General features: G+C 41.7%; 1 protein-coding gene across 2 annotated transcripts in view; it reads right to left on the bottom strand.

Moving 5' to 3' along the window:
• Positions 1–4,574: 4,574 nt before the first annotated feature.
• HERC4 (HECT and RLD domain containing E3 ubiquitin protein ligase 4) overlaps positions 4,575–16,591 on the bottom strand; it is a 29,651-nt gene continuing 17,634 nt past the window's right edge. For both annotated transcript variants that reach the window (XM_058029129.1, XM_058029130.1), the window contains exons 15-26: positions 16,366–16,538; positions 15,308–15,424; positions 14,285–14,308; positions 13,689–13,787; positions 12,335–12,502; positions 12,095–12,238; positions 11,067–11,233; positions 10,216–10,282; positions 9,920–10,002; positions 7,483–7,666; positions 6,847–6,949; positions 4,575–5,965 (exon numbers count right to left, since the gene is read on the bottom strand). In XM_058029129.1, coding sequence (XP_057885112.1) covers positions 5,757–5,965; positions 6,847–6,949; positions 7,483–7,666; positions 9,920–10,002; positions 10,216–10,282; positions 11,067–11,233; positions 12,095–12,238; positions 12,335–12,502; positions 13,689–13,787; positions 14,285–14,308; positions 15,308–15,424; positions 16,366–16,538 — 1,538 coding nt within the window. In that variant the 3' untranslated portion in view covers positions 4,575–5,756. The remainder of the gene's footprint in view (positions 5,966–6,846; positions 6,950–7,482; positions 7,667–9,919; positions 10,003–10,215; positions 10,283–11,066; positions 11,234–12,094; positions 12,239–12,334; positions 12,503–13,688; positions 13,788–14,284; positions 14,309–15,307; positions 15,425–16,365; positions 16,539–16,591) is intronic.

The following is a 16,591-nucleotide window of genomic DNA, read 5'->3' as shown; positions in this document are numbered from 1 at the left end:
CATCTTAGCCCTTGTTATTCATATTGAATAGATGCCCTGAAAAAAAAGCAAAGTACAAGCATTTGTTTGCCATTCCCCAGCCACCTTCCAGCCTATTCAGGTACATTAGACAATAATGACCTTGCAAAAGTATTTAAAGAAGCACATATTTAAACATTTTCTCATAATTTCTTCTTAAAGGCTATGTATTTTATTTGGATCTGGCTTGAATTCAGTACATTTTTAATTAGTGTTTCTGATTATGGAAAATATGTAATATTTTAAAATGCCTAACAACAAAGGGACAGACAACATCCATTTAGGAGGGGCTACAGGAGCACAACATTCTAGTGAAACCAGCATCCAGAATCAAACTGGAAAAAAGTGAGAAAAGAAGACCCAGGGGAGTTCCTCAAGCTCAGTAATCTGTGCTTAAATACTGAACCAGAACAGCCAAACTGAAAAGCAGCTGCATTTCTTTGCATAATACACTTCTCTACAAAGTGACTGGAGAATAAAACCCCGTGCAAAAGGCTGGATTCAGGCTAAAACAACTGGCCATGTCTAGGTGACAATGGTGCACCAAGCTAGCTGTAAATCCTTGAGGAGTCATGGAGTTGTACCCTGGGTTACTCTGCTGGGCAGTTCCAAGAATGCACAGACTAGGACTCAGTAGGAAAATAACAATATTAATGATTAATGGTTGTTTTTACCCTCACAGAGCAGATAAACTCTGTTTCCCTACAAACCCCATGTGCCCTGGAGAGCAGCCCAGGCTCCCTGGGAGCAGCTCCTGCACCAGGATCACCCGGGACAGAGCCCTGCACAAAGCAAATGCACCAACTACACACTCGGTTATCCTGAAAGCCACAAAGAAACACAAACTGGGAGTCCTTAGAAACAAAACACAAACACCTTTGGGTGGGATTTAGTTGTCTGGCCGTGGGTTTTTTAACTCTGTACAATTATTATCCACCACCCTTTCCAGTGGCAGAACCCTGCTCCCAAGTCCAAGCCTGGGCTGGGGGGGACCCTCCTTCCTTTCCCCAGCAGGAGGGAGCCTGGATCCTAGAGAAGCTCCAAACCCTGGGTTCCAGAGACCACCCAGGGGTGCTGAATGCTATGGAGAACTGGCTTTGGGCCCTGTGGGGCACCACCACCCTCCTGCTCCAGACTAAAACCGAGCATTCCCTGCTGGGCACTGGCAGAAATCCCTGCAGGGCCTGACCTCTGCACTCACACCTCAGCCTGCAGGGCTATTCCAGCCACCTCCTCCTCTAAAGACACTGCAGGGCTTCCTGATCTCAGCTACCTTCCCCTCTGCTTGCTCCTGATGTCACAGTGGCACCTGGTCAGGATCCCCTGACGCTGCACAGCCCCAGAGCCTGGAGATGCTGCACCCAGAGTCCTCAAACTCTGCTGGCAGGGGCTCCCACAGAGCCTCTGGGCAGGGTCAGGCCACCAAAATTTACACTGATGGCAGCTACAACTCCCACGGGAAGCTGGTGCAGCTGCAGTCTGCCAAGTGTGTTCCTCCCCCCAGACATGCTTGGAAAAGGGAAGGAACCCTGACTTGTGCCCTCCACTCAAAGTGAACTCTCTGTGTAACACCCATCCTTTGTCTCCTGCTGCCATGAGGCTCACGGAGGGAGGCACTGAGCACCTGCAGACATTCACTGCACAGGTGAGGATCCATCACCTGCTGCCAAAACCAGCCTGGAGCACTGGCGACATCAAGGTCCCCACCAGCACTGCACACTCCAGCTACTCTGAAGTTACTAATTTGGTACTTCCTATGTGGAATGAGATTCCCAAACCTCATTTTCCTAATCTGAAACTGATGTGCCTTTGGCTGGAGAAAAACAATGATGCCAAGTGCTGTCCTGGCTAATGTAAGGGGGCTGTGATGGCACCCTGGCACCTGCCACACCGGATTTTGCTGTTTTGCAGAGTCAATAGCTATGTGCAAACCCAGGAGCTCAGGCTGTTCAGACCAGCAGGGCTGGGGATGAGGCATTTCAGCACAGTTCTGTGCCTGCCATGGCCAATGCTGCCCAGCCCCAGCTGCCCTGTGGTGAGAAGGTGACACATCTTCCTCATCCAGCACTTTGCAGCAGGGACAGGCAAAGGTTTGCAGCTACCAAGTTTCAGCATTCCCACAGAAAGGCACTCAGTGTAAGAGGTAATACCACAGAGAAAAATTCTGTGTATAGGCACAAACTGGATCCCTTCCCCAGGAAAATAAAAAACCTGAGGACTCAGTCAGGAATGCTGCCTGGTGGAGCTCCTCCATGGATTAACTGTGCATGCAGAGCAGGCAAACACCCAAAGGCATTTCCTGGGGCTCTAAGGAGCTGCATTGATCTGGAGACAGCCAGTGACAGAAGATGCTCTGCACCTTTCAATGTCTAGCTGGGGGTACTGAAGCCATTGCTCCAGACCTGACCAACACCAACAGCAGACTGAAGGACCAAACCAGCAGGCTGCTATTAGTGCAGCCAAACCCCACTCTGCCCTGGCAAGTTAGAAATACCCACCTAGTAAGCAATGGGACCCTGACTCTTGTCAGGGGAAACAAGTATTTTGTTTTTCCTCTTTTATCTTCTCCCCTTCAAAAACTGAGTAAGGCAACTCCTCACAGGATACACAAGTACATAGTTCTGGCTGCTCACAGAAAGTCAACACAGCCACTCTTGAAGGTTTCAACTCTCTACCAGAGCTGAAAACTGTACTATTAAATGAAACCTTTTATCTACATTTATCTTAGCAGCAGAACCTCATGTGCCTTTAAGGAGCTCTCTTTTACAGTGATTTACATTTGATTACATGAAGCTTCATTTATTATCAAGTTTATTGCAGCAGAGAGCAGTGCAATGAATTAAAACCCTCTTCAGAGTTGTTTATAAACATTCTTAAAGGGAACACCATAGCTCAAAGCTCTGTGATGAGTAACAGCCTCATTAACAGCAACTCCCACAAAGTGCCAAAGGACACAAACCATTGTGCTGAAGCAGGGCTCACTGCTTTAACAGCTCTGCACTGGGTTCTTACCTTGGCCCTGGAAAATGAGGGACACACATCTGCTGTGCCTGTAGCTCAAAAAGCCTGGGGATTCTGCCAGGCAAACTCAGCCTCCATCCCTGCACTCACGTGGAATGCAGGCCATGGCTGCACTGCTCTGGCAACAGCAAATCTCCCTCAGCAGTCATGATGGCGAGTCTGACATGCAACTGCTCTTCTCCACTGAGAATTCTGAATCTTTATCAAATGCTAATCTAATCATCAAATAAAAATACTTTAAAATAAATTATTGTAAAATGCTCCCCCGAATCCCAAACTGCTGCCATTCCCCAGTTTGTGTTACCCTTTTAGCAGAGGTACCCAAGGTTTCCTGAGCAACTGAAGGTCTGAGGAAAAGGAAAGCTCTAAGCTTTCTTCACTAACATCATGGCTATTTCAGCTACACACAAAATGGGGTTTCCCCCCTTTCTTACATGTTGCGAAGTGAGTCAAACCAGAGAAATCTCAGGTGAGTGCTGTCCTGAGGGAAGTGGCTCCAGCCTTGCTCTGCCAGTGGGCTCTGAGGTTAAATCAACCATTCCAGCACCACCACCCTCCTCCCAAACTCATGTCCACTCATGTTCCAAGAGACTAAGGAATGTGTCTGCCTCATGATGGAGAAAGTTTTGCAGCTACATGAAGCACCTGGCACAGCAGTTTAGTCAGCAAGAACTGCACATCAAAAACGAAGGACATCTATGATGTTTAGTGCATCCTAAATTGGGCAAGTGAATTACAGCTTGGATTCTGCCATTGAGCCCTCACTTACAGAATGAGGTTCCTTAGTTAACTTTGTTAACATTAACTTAGTTAACATTGACATTGACTAGAAATCCAATACAGCAAAAGCCAGAGAATATCCCACAGGGAAATGAAACACGTACATGTACCACTGGATTTGCATGATATGGACTAAATCACAACTGCACAGAAAGCCCTTCTTACTGAGCCAACACCAGCAGCAAAGGAAACAAGGCTCCCATGGGAAAAACCTAGCACTTGCACATGCAATAATACACAGGGGAGAAAGGAAGAATATAATTTACATTAGCCACTTCCTAACTTCTGAATATCTAACTTTTGGTGGTTTGGTATTACCTGGTAAAATGACTGCATAATACCCTTTTTTCCTCTTTCTTCTCTCCTTTTCTTTCTTCCATGTACAATGAGATTAAGCTGCTTTAGTATTTGCTGGTTTCTTGTTTTTTCCAAGAGGGAGGATTTCCAAGCCAGGTAACAAAAGTTGGAAAAGATGGACTATGGGCTGCATACAAAGAAATTACTAAGAGGTTACACTGTGCGAGAAAGCTGTAAAAAACAGTGTTAAGGAAAAACACTGATTTTAACTGTACTGACCTTTTTCTTTGTATTATATCAATATGTACTGCCAGCACAGAAACTGGATGTTATATAGCTTATTGCAATGACTGCATTTCCCTGCTTTTCCTAGTTGTACTCTCCAGTTTAATGCACTGAAGTTCCTCTCCAGCTGAAGAACTCTGCTTGCTGCAAGCATCCGTACACATCAACCAACAAAGGTTTTCATTCAAGTCTTTTATTATAGCTTGAATTTTTTCACTGCATTTAAAAATCTAAAAAAAATAAATATTTGTTTCACAGCTGCAAGTCACATATGCATTAACACCACAAAATCTGGAATTTAACCAGAGAAGGAAAAGTCAAATCCAAAAGTGTCCAGCTAAGCACAATCGTCTCAGGGCAATTATACTAAAAATAAAATCTTAAGAAAAAAGGGAGAGGGGTGTTAAAGGTTATTTCAAATGCATTTATCTGGAAAAAAGTGAAAATTCTATTAGAAACCATAAACTACGCTTTCAGCATTTAAAAATAAACGTTTTAACCTCTTGACAGCAACAATTGGCTGGTGCACCTTTTTCTTTTCAGCTGTATTCTTGACACATGACCGCAGAGGTTTCAAATAATGAGTTAACCTCTTTTATAACTGTGTCCACTTAATTACAGAATCAGTCCTTAAAAAGAAAGCAGTGTCTCAAGTCAGCTTGTCCATCCACAGATTAAAAATGCCATTGGCTGCGGTTTTGTATCGGCACTAAGTGACTGCTTCATGGATTGTACATTGTGAGGATGAATGTCTCTTGAACAATCACTTTCATTAAGGTTCTTAAAACAAACCAGAAAAATAGATATCTTCAGAAATCAGAGTAATTACTTTTTTTTTTTTTTTTTTTTGTTAAAAGCCATAAAATAAGCTCATATTCAATTACAAGCAATAGAAACCATACTGGTATTGGAACAGAACTATTTTATCACAAAAATTTATTATTTACAAAATGAAAAGGTACCAAGTGAATTTATCAGGGAAGAAGTTAAATGTTCTTACTAAGTGATTTGAAAAACTGAAGCAAGTCTCTCATGCACTCACACGCCAAATTGTTTGCTTAAGGTGAAATGTTAATTCTTGTTAGTGAAACTTGACTCCCATTCACAATACTCTCATTTTTATTGTAAGATGGCAAAATCCACATGGCTCTGTACAGGAAGGTATATGTATTAAGACAGCTCCTCAGTTTTGGAAATGATTTTTTTGGCTCTCATGAATATCCATACCACTGAACATTTTTTGCAAATAATCAGTTATATTATCAACTGCATCACTTAATCCACTGAATTTACCACCACAAGAAAGACACGAAAACTCAATGATCCCACGGTACACGGAACTTTCATTGCTCAAGTTATACTAAACTGAAACCTTCATAGTGGTCTATAGCCTGGATCAACTTAGACTTCAGGGTTTCTTTATCAGTGTATTTTGGAAGATCAAGAAGATTAAAGCAAGTGTGAGCTACGGGCAGGTAATCTTCTCCCCCTCCTGTTGGCTGGATGACCAGTTTCAGACACTTCATTCCGAGGATGGGGATCCGATCGCTGCCTGTCAGAAACACTGCCAAGGAAAAACAGAGCCTTGTAATATCGAGCTGAAGACTGTCTGTGTCACTTATGCTGCTCTAATCATTGCTGGCCTTTTGTCATCATTCCAGCAATGGCCAGCTTTTCACACCAGCATTCTCTGAACTCTGGGAAACAGGGAATAATGACTCCACCCTGTCTCTACCCTCTACATCTGAGCTCATAACTGTAACACAACAAGTGATCCATAAAGGAAAGTATTTCATTTTAGCATATGAAACCAAACAATCCTTCAAATACTATAAAGTTTTTCATGCAAGAGAACCTTCTAACTTAAAATCCACTGGCTGCATCTTTACTGAGCATTTCCAAGAATCTTGTAAACACAATTAGTTTGTTCGGTAATTTATCTGAACTGGAAACTAATCTGTGATCGATTCCAAGCAAATCCTCACTCACAACAAGCTTTGATTACTTTATCACCTGTACATTACCACTTATATCAGTACCTTGACAGATTCACAATCAGTTACTACTCCAAATTTCCATCTCTGTGCAGTGAAAAACCTGGAGGATGTGGACTATATGTCAAAGCACAGGAAAAGATATCCTAGTTACCAAATAAATGCCACCAGCAGATGAGGTTGTTGGTGTTTTGGGGCGTTGGCTTTTCTTTTTTTTAATGCTGTTCTGAGCTACTGTGATCTGTAACTACCCATCACCCAGAATGACTCAGGACACCCCCAAGAAAATCAGAGACAAGCTCACAATCAATTTTTTCTATCGTGCTTTTTTTTCCCAAATAGTTAATCACATCATTACAAATACTTACACCTGCCCTCGTACAGCAAGAGCCTGAAATCCCAGTGATCCTGCTCAGTTAGAAACTTCTGTGAAATAATTTCCAATACTTACACAAGAACTGCTTCTTCTTCTCCAAAGACAACTCGTGAAAAACCTCCCAGAATATTTTAATTGTAGGATGGTCTGCCCAGTATTCTCCTTTGTATTCTGTGTTCTAAAATGAGCAGGAAATGGGGTTACTGCTTGCTCACAGAACAGCTGGATAAGCTGGCAGAATGAATGCAGTTTGTGTGCAGGCACACAGCAAGTGACACACTACTACAACTTTTCTCCCTCCATTTCCTTCAGCTGCTCACTCTGAATTCAATACAGGGACAGATGCCTGTACTGCAATCCCAACAGAGACCAAGTCTCACTGAGCTCTGACAATCGAGAATATTTACTTTTAATAACTGTGTGCAATCACTTCGCTTTCTCATGTCTAATATGAAAGATTGTATAGTTGCCTCAGGGTTCTGTGGATTTTTCTGCCTCTCCTCTAAGTCTGATTTCCTTCAGAAATTAGATGGAAACAGTTAAAGCAGGAAGGTAAATAATATTTTAGGATCTTCATTCATTGATGTTTTAAGGTGTCAATAAATAACAGGAATCACATTAATTAAAACAGAGCTCAAGAGGACACCTAGCTGTGCTTTTGCACACTGAAATTAGAATTATACAAAAGCAAAAGCTAACTCTGGTTCTTACCTTCTCCAGCTCCTTCCAGTCATAATTTGTGTTCCCAATCACCATTGCCTGCAGCTCACTGGGCTGGAAGAGCTGAAGAACTTTGCCTCCACACACTTTGTGGAAGCCTTCATGGAATGCACTGTATAGGGAAGCCACAGATGTATTGAAGATGTAATCCACATACGCATCTACAAAATCTTGCCTGTACAAAGAGAAAGAAAAATTATGTTAAGGAAATCAAGAGGAAGCAGTACAGGTCATCCTTTTACCAGTAAACCAGTGGCCATTTCTGTACAGAACAGACAATGAAGCAACCAGGAGCCCAACACATTGTATTGCCTGCTTTATGTAACAACCACAGTGAAGATAAAATGGCACATGAATGTATTTCCCAACACACCCCCAAAGGCAGTCTGCAACACAAAAGCAGGAACATTTAATGTTATATACCTCAGGCACTACAAACACCTCCCTTGTGTGCACTGCAGTGAACTGGACTCAGTGGCAACAAGCTGGAAGGCCTGAATTCCAGGGAGTGTCCTGAAAGCCACTAATCAAACTCCCTGCTCCATTTTTTTAAATTAAAAAGACTACCATATTTGCACTAAAAATGCAAATCGACTTCAAAAGGACATTTGAGTCTTGCACAGCAAAAAGACCAGTGCCAAGGAGCTGGGATAGTGAGGAACAGATGGCCTGTTATCTGTGCTGGTACAAGGAGTTCTCAGATCCTGCTGGAAACATCTCCAGCAGCACTGAAGGGAGATCTGAAACTCCTTGGTGTGATACAGCATTTATGGTGATTTCTGAATCAATGCCAGTGCACAGTGTTTGGTTTCTGCACTGGCAGTGCCCTCAGCTGCACATTACAGCCATCCCACCAACACATGTTCACTGTGCAGAGACAGAATGCATTCCAACACCACCCCCAGCCCCTGAGCAGCATCACCAGCAGTTTACAGACTCATACAAACACATTTAGATGATGTGTTTACTGCAGCTGCTGCACTGAAAATGCTGGAGATGACCAAAGTGGAGATCCACACTGCTCCCCTTATCCATGGAGGGCAGGTAACTTGTGTAACACTAACAGGGCAAGGATGCTCCAGGGAAAAGTCACAGTGATAAACTAATTTATATTATAAAATTAACTGAAGCATCAGGGAATATTTAGAGCTTGAGAAAGAGGAATTCTTCATTACTGCAAGACAATGTGTGGTAGCAATGCAGCAGGCATTCCATAGGCACCTTGAAACGCTTCCCATAACTCAATTTTACAGTCTCTTAGTGACAGAACATCAAACCTACACCAGAGAACTGCAGAGCTGCAGTGTTTTCCCTGTGCATTCAATTCCATTCAATTCTTTCCATTCAATTCTCCCTTTAGCCTGGGAGAAGTACAAGCACAGAGAATTGATAAAGATCAAAGAACGGACTGGAAAATTCTGCAAAAAGGGGACAAAAGCACCAGCAGGTATGTTCTGCCTATCTTCCAGGAGCAGAAAGGGAACAAAGGGCAGGGAAGACTGTTTTTATAAATAAAAGTTACAGAATCCTTGACTGAGGAAAAAACCCTCCTGTGACTCCTCTTCTGACAACAACACTGGATTAACTTATTTAATGTTATCTACTCCACAAAGGGAAGACTGCACTGAAATCATACTCATGTATGAATGAGGAGTTGTAATAATGGCCCTCAAGTCAGAGTTCTCATCATTACTGAATTTCAGTGATATGCAGCTTCCTGCAGTGATGCCTTAAGACTTCAGCTTTTATTTTTTCACATCCTGCACTGCATTAGTGCACAACTCTGAACTCCATACACAGTGTTAGTGAACTCCCTTCACATTTATTTAGACAAAACAATCCCTCTGGGCCTGTGACCCAAAGACAGCCTCAGGCCCCAAAAAGTACAAACAACAGTGAGCTGGGGGGCAGCAAACTGGGGGAACGTGACTTCATTGCCTGAGGCTGCAATTGGAGCTTTAACCCCTCAGGTGCAAACAGACCAAACTGATCTCTGTCTGAAAAACTGGTGACCATTGTCCAGCTTGGGTGCAGCCTCTGGAAGGCTTCTGGCTGCCCAGGCCTTGAATAAATACCCACATTATTCCCCTAACTTTGTCTAGCCTCTGGCCTAGGCAGGCACTCCAAGGCATCACCAGCACCTCCAACATTTTTAATCTTATAAAATCTTATAACTGGGCTTGAAGGTGACCTCTGGAGATCCAGTCCAGCCTCCTGCCACGGGCAGGGACATCTTCAAGCAGAGCAGGCTGGTCCAAGCCCTGTCCACCCCCAGGGATGGGGCACAGCCTGTGTGTGTCAACACAGGACAACAGCAGAGAAGAGCTTGGGAAAACAGCCAGAGCAGCTTTGCCTCCCACAGCAGTGTCAGAGCCCAGCAAAGGGCATTCACAGCAGCCCAGTAACAACATCAACCCACACAACTCACCTATTTTGTTTGACTACAGGAATGTCAGCACCTTTAGGAACAAGCTCCTTAATTTCTGTTGTACCAAAGTTTTCCACAGTGATCTATTTGAAACAAACAAAAATTGTGCAAATCTTATTTATGGCATAAACACTTCTTCCCAACACTTAGTGAACAGCAACATGAATGGCAGGCACAGGAGCTAAACCCCATGGGAATCAGCTGCTGATGCTTTTGTTCAAACACTCCATCAGAGGCAATTAAAATAGATGGTGTGAGCTTGGCAAGACATACTTCAAACACTACAGAAAACTTACAGTAAAATTAAGACAAAATGCTTCTTCTATGTCATCCTCTGGATAGTCCAGTAGCTGTTGCATTCCCCTGCAAAATAAGTTACAAAATACTTGCACCAGGGGAAAGAAAAATGAATTTATTTTGAAGTGTTCTTTATGCTTTGATAATTCAAATTTTAAAAGTATCTTTCTACTGTTATTTCATTCATTATCTTACTGACTTGCAACTTGTGTAGTGCTGGGAAATTCCAAGCAATCATTTCATTTTGGTTATCCCATGGGGTGAAGAGAGAACATTCCTGCCCTAAGACTTCAGCTAAGGGGTTCCCAAAGCAGAGGCACGTGGTAATTAAAAACCACTGGCTGGCTCTTCCATTAACACCTTTGATTTCTCCTTGAATCTATGAAAACTTTGCCATCCACAACACTGAGGCAAGCAAGCAGCCTCTTCTGTTCATTTGAGCCTCCTACCTGCTAGTCAGTCCTATTCAAATCCCTGGTCAAAAGTAAATATTTAGCATGCATTTGTTCCTGAAATAAGCAAAAATATTTCCTTGATGGATTTAATTTAGGAATGAAACTATGTTCACATTTAGGCTTATAAAATTAGTGGCTAAAGCTCGAGGGGTTTGAATTTCAAGGGTTTTTTTTCCCCCTAAAATTCCTGTAGGATCATAAAACAGAAGAGACAATCACTAACACCAGGCACTGGGACACAGGTGTTTATTACATTTACACCAAATGACACAGTGGCTGCAATTTACTCTGAGCTGTTTTCCCAGTGACTGTGGAAAGGAAATGCAATGTTCCTAGAGGAAAATGCTGATTTCAAAATTAATTTCTACCAACACCCGTTTTTCTTTCTTGCTTACCTGCCAACATCTGGCATCAATTCTTTTAAGTCATCCAGGGATGGTTTCTGATTCAATAGCTTTTTGTACAAAGCCAGAGGAAAATGAAGGTCTACAATAGTAAAATTATATATTGCTAGCCCACAGACAACACCAATCAAATGAAACAAGTCACTGTCTTCAAAGGTCTAAGAACAGAAAACAGACAAAATGGTTTAAAATAAAGAAGTTATTTTAACCTTGCAGAGTGCAGGAAGAAATGTACAGTACAGTATAATCTGAGTGAATTTAATTAATATTTTCTTTAAATATGTATGTATCTGTAAGTACCAAGGAAAACAGAATAAAGTTTAACCAGCTGAGACTGAAATCCAAGGGAACAGAATCCTTTCTAGTTAAAATCAAAAAGGCTGAGCTGCAACATATCCTGTGTTACAGGGGACCCAGACTGCACTAAGGTTCTGCTTTTGTCAGTCACTTCCTATTGCACTGCTCAGTGATTTAAGATGTCAATTTTAAAACAAATTATTCTGGGGAGGAAGAGGGAGGAGTTCACTATTGAAACCCTCAGAATTAATTACCAAGGCTTTAAGCACGACTGTGGGAATGTAAATATTCAGGTATTTGGGATCCAGCCACCCCAGTCAGTGTTCTTTGAAAATGAATTAAAAGTCAGGGATCAAAGCTTCCAATAAAGTACAACTCCATGAGCACCCATCACCCATAAATGCAAGTGCACACAGGGAGCCCTGTTCAACAGGCCACCCCCAGAATTTGTCTCTGCACCCTGACTTCCTGACCCTGCCCTTGGAATCAGTTTGTTCTGGTTACTTCTTCCTAAAAATCTGGAGGGCTTGGGGACAACCAGTAAGGAGTAAACAAGGAAGGAGGGAAGTTTTGATCTAACAATGGCCAAAGAAATTTAACTTTTTTGAGAATACTTGCTTCAGCTCCTACTCATGAAATAAAACCGCCACCAACTACAATGTTTATATATTATTAATATAAATCCTGTAAATTAAAATGAGTGAATACAGACCACAGCCTACCTTATCAGAGAACCAGATCAGCCTGGACTCCTCGTAGTACCTGAACATTCCATACTTGGGATCTAGCAACTCCCTCATGATGAGCAAGAAAAACTCTTTGCGAACGCCTCCAGCATCGACGGCTTCCTCCCCTACAAAAATGACCTGAAACACACACCCCAGTGAGCACTGCACTGCAGACAGAGTGTCCAAAGATGCCCCAAAGCATCCTGCAGCCCCCTGAGCAGTGTCCTGGGATACCTTGAGGGGCTTCTTGTAGTCCACGTTCTTTGTTTTCCGGAGCACCTCCACGGCGTCGCCCACGATGTTGTCCCTCCGCACCATCACTATCAGGCAGGGGTTCACAGACTCAAACACTGGCAGGAAGAGAGAAGACAGATTCTGCCTGTGGGCCTGATCCACAGCCATCTGCAGGAAAACAAAGTGAAAAGCTCCTGTCAGGACCACCTGGCCAGCAGTCTTGTCTGCAGAATGCAGACGGCAATAACTACTGAATTCGCCCAACTTTTCTCTGCATTCCTTTTATCTCAGCGAGTATTTGACTTTAGGAAATATTTTTCCTTTACCTATTGCTCTCAGGGAAGTGTAAGAACTCAGGTTTTAACATTCCAGTCATAATACCTTGGATAACAAAAGGAAGCAAAAAGATCCTGCATTCCATCTAATGAAGAGTAAGCTGTTTAATATAAATGTGGCATGAAACCAAACATACATTAAAAACTAACTCACAGCATGAAAAGCAATTCATTTAACTTGCATGATAATTTCTGTATTAAAATTGTTTGAAAAAGAAAATGCTGTTGCAAATGTTCTGAATACGACAGAGAACTCTTGAGAGTTTGTGTGTTTTAATGCTATTTAATATTATTAATAGAAACATTCAATGTGAACATTTCCCTGAATCCATCAAATGTTGGTTACTGACTGTGCACATCCATTTTTAAAGGCACATAAAGGACATTTATTATTAATTAGCAAGGTAATATTTTCCTACACGAGCCCATTACCTGAGCATGACCTCCATCATCTGGTTATTTTCAGAGTCAGATCAATGACCAAGGTAATATTCCAAGTCTGCTCATATGGGAGGTGGGGCTGTTCCCTGGTTGTGGGAGCTGCTGGGGGTTTTATGTTTGTTGCTTTGTTTGGGTTGTGGGTTTGGGGTTTTTGTACCTATACTGTGGGTTGATAACACATAAAAAAACCAATCTCACTACTGAAAGGAAAAGAAGTTCCTTGGAAATGTATGGCAAGTACAAAACAGTCTAATTTCAATGTGATCCCAACCCCACTACCCTCTATTGTGTGCACACCCTGAGACTAAAACTAGATCCTTGATTTTTAGGGGGGAGAAATAGCACAGAGTTAAAAAAAACAACACCACAAAAAGCCAACGACAAAAAACACAAACAAAAACCAACAAAAACCCACAAACAAACAAAAAACCAAACAAACAAACCACAAAAAAAAAAAAAACAAACCCAAACAACACCACCAACCAGTCAAACAAAAAAATACAACAGGAACCCCCAGGGTCCCCAACTCAGGGAAAAAAAAAGAATGAATCTGAACCATTAAAAACAGAGCCTCCTACCTGCATCTGTATGATTGCATCTGTTTGCAAGAGAGTTGTCTTTGCCTGGGCATCAAATACAAATGGGTATGTGCAAATTATAACAGGAACCTCTGTTAACTGCAATGAGAAGAACCATGTCATAGCTCAGCTCATTCAAAAGCCACAATCCTGGTTAAAAAAACCACAGTAGCACTCATTTAATAGATCTATTTTACTGGAAAGAGAACTCAACCCTGACTTATTATCAATGCAGAACCAAAGCATCTAAGGAACATGAAGTAGATTTTTAATTGTTTAGTACTTCAGCCAAAAACAAACAAAAAAAAAACCCCAACAAAACTCAATCAAGCCAGGCACAAACAACACTCTCACTTAGCACATTTTTACTTCAGAACTGTTATTGCAGCTAGTGGGCACAGAAGTAACCCTTTTTTCCAACTGCTGTTCCAAATTTGCAATAGAGACAATTACATATTTTTACACCACAAGATTTTTTTCAGATTACAGCCATGGCTAATTTGAAGCTTTACTCCCAACAGAACACAGCAGACAATCCTTAACGTTTCTGATTTCCTTACATTCTTCCAAAGAAATCAGACTGCATCCAATCTTACCTCAGTTAATCCATGGTTGACATCCTATGACAGCATTTGCACAAAGGTAGCAACAATTAAGATGAAAAAGCAGCATTAGTGTCTGCATTAATTACTCATCTCTGATGTAGAATTCAAAAAATATTTATTTACTGCTTCCCCCCAAGAGAAGGTTTACTGAGAAATAAACATTAACCATAAACATTCTAATTCATTTATTAAATACAAGCTTGTCTTTCAACACCCTGTTTATCAGTCTTTAAAAACAGGGCTGCTAAAGTACCATGTTTGCTTGGATGCACAAAATTACACACTTAAAATGTTTACTTCCACCACACATTAATTAATGACATCTGCTGGTACTGTTGTAAAATAATAAAATATGGGTGGCTAGAGAAAACTTATTAAATTACTTACAATATTCTTTCAAAGCTAAAGTCAAGGAACTGTGCAAAAACCTATCCAACTCACTAATTCTCTGCACAGTCATTAATTTGCTCCCACTTATCACTCTTCTGTGTTTACAGATGCAGGAATTAATTATCTCAGTTGTGGCTGCTAAACTCAAAGTAGGAAATTCCATCAGTTATCTGCCCCTGCAGCTCCTGCTGCACTCATTACCCAAGAGAGCTGCAGCCTGCTCACTGACTGGACCTGTCTAATGTGGCAATGCAGATTATTCTGCATGTTTTCCTACTGTGGATTCTTACATTCCCAACGTTTTTGACATAGCAAGTGTTCAGTGAGAGCAATTCTGAATCACATTTTAACTGACAGATTCAAATACTGAGCAGTGTCAGTCCTAGGAATGACACCCCAGGAGAAAAACACCTTCTCAACAATTCCTCTTTAGTCAGCACCTGAGACCAGTCTGCTCAGCACTGCTCATCTCTGAAGGTATTTGTATGAAAAAAAAATTAAAAAATTATGAAAAAAAATCCCCAGGCTTAGAGAATCTACGGGTTTCTTTAAAGGGATAAAACAAACACAAAACATGGGAAGAAAACACCCACAAAAACCCAAATAAAAATCAACACAACTTACCATTCCCAACACCTGCTGCTGGAACCAGTTGGCATAGTCATTTCTGATATCTATCAAATCTTGTATCTCATGAATGTAAAATCTGTCATACTGTATAACTTGTCCTCTTTCATTTACCTAAGAAAGTGCAATTTATTTTTTATTAGCTTTCAAAGGGATATTTTTCCATGTTTTTCAAGCATTTCATACGTCAGCCACAGATACCCAGCTACCAAAAAAATTCTAGAAAAACAACAGTGCCTACAAGAAAGCAAAAAACAATGTTAAAAACATGGATACAGGGACTATTCAAAATCCCATCAAAGAGTGAAGGAAAATACAATGAACTGCACTACAGTTATTGCATAACAGGGCTGCCACTCTGAAACACCTCAGAGGAACAGTGATAGTACACACATTCATGTGCACAAGGGAATAAATAATAACCTGTATTCACACAGGTTAAAGAATTATGATTCAATAACTTTAGTCTTAGTTATAATATGGACACTATCACCTGTGAGCAGAGGAACAGTTTCCATCTAAAAACAATAAGCTTAAAAAAAGAGAGATGTGGGAAAAGTAACTTTGTACAGAGGCTTGTCTCTACAGTACAATTTTAATCCAGAAGCATCCCCATTTTCCTCATACACACTTCTTTTCCCAAGCACTGCTAACTGGCAAAGCAGCAAGTTTATCCTGCCTTTATACTCAGATAATCTAAGCCTACTTTTCACAAATACCTCCCACATCCCCCTCCAAACCCCAGATACTCAATATCTGCAAAATACCCCAGAGCTGCCACCCCTTTCCCCCCCTCTCACTTTAATCCACACAGAAGCAAAGGACTGGGTAACTCTGTGTTCCCAAAAACCAGTTAATTCCATCATCATCCTGTCAGGCTGGAACCCAGAATCCCAATGATTCATAGGTCCAGATGGAAGAGCTACAGATATTTCTGTAGGTGCAATTCTGATCCCTCACACTGATCAGTAACTTAGCTTCCACCAAGTGCCCAGCACAGAGATGCTGACCAAGCCAAGCAGCCCAGGAGCTGCTCAGAAACACCACAAACTTACTCTGTGCAGGATTTCCAGAACTCTGAAGGCTGTGTGGAGGAAATTGGTGAGTATTCTCCTGTCAGAAGGGGGAATGCCCATCTTGCACACCTTCAAAAGGTGCACCACGACATCCTTGTAGAGTTCCACTATCTTGAGGAACAAGGGAGGCTCAAGCACAGACCACCAATTTTCTGTCAACACATGGTGAACACATGAAATTTAGTACTTGTCACTGCCACACACT

The sequence above is a fragment of the Melospiza georgiana genome, chromosome 8, assembly GCF_028018845.1.
Source record: "Melospiza georgiana isolate bMelGeo1 chromosome 8, bMelGeo1.pri, whole genome shotgun sequence".
In the NCBI taxonomy this organism is placed as follows: Eukaryota; Metazoa; Chordata; class Aves; order Passeriformes; family Passerellidae; genus Melospiza; species Melospiza georgiana.
The sequence above is the reverse complement of the archived record's forward strand: the minus strand, read 5'-3'. Positions and strand labels throughout refer to the sequence as shown.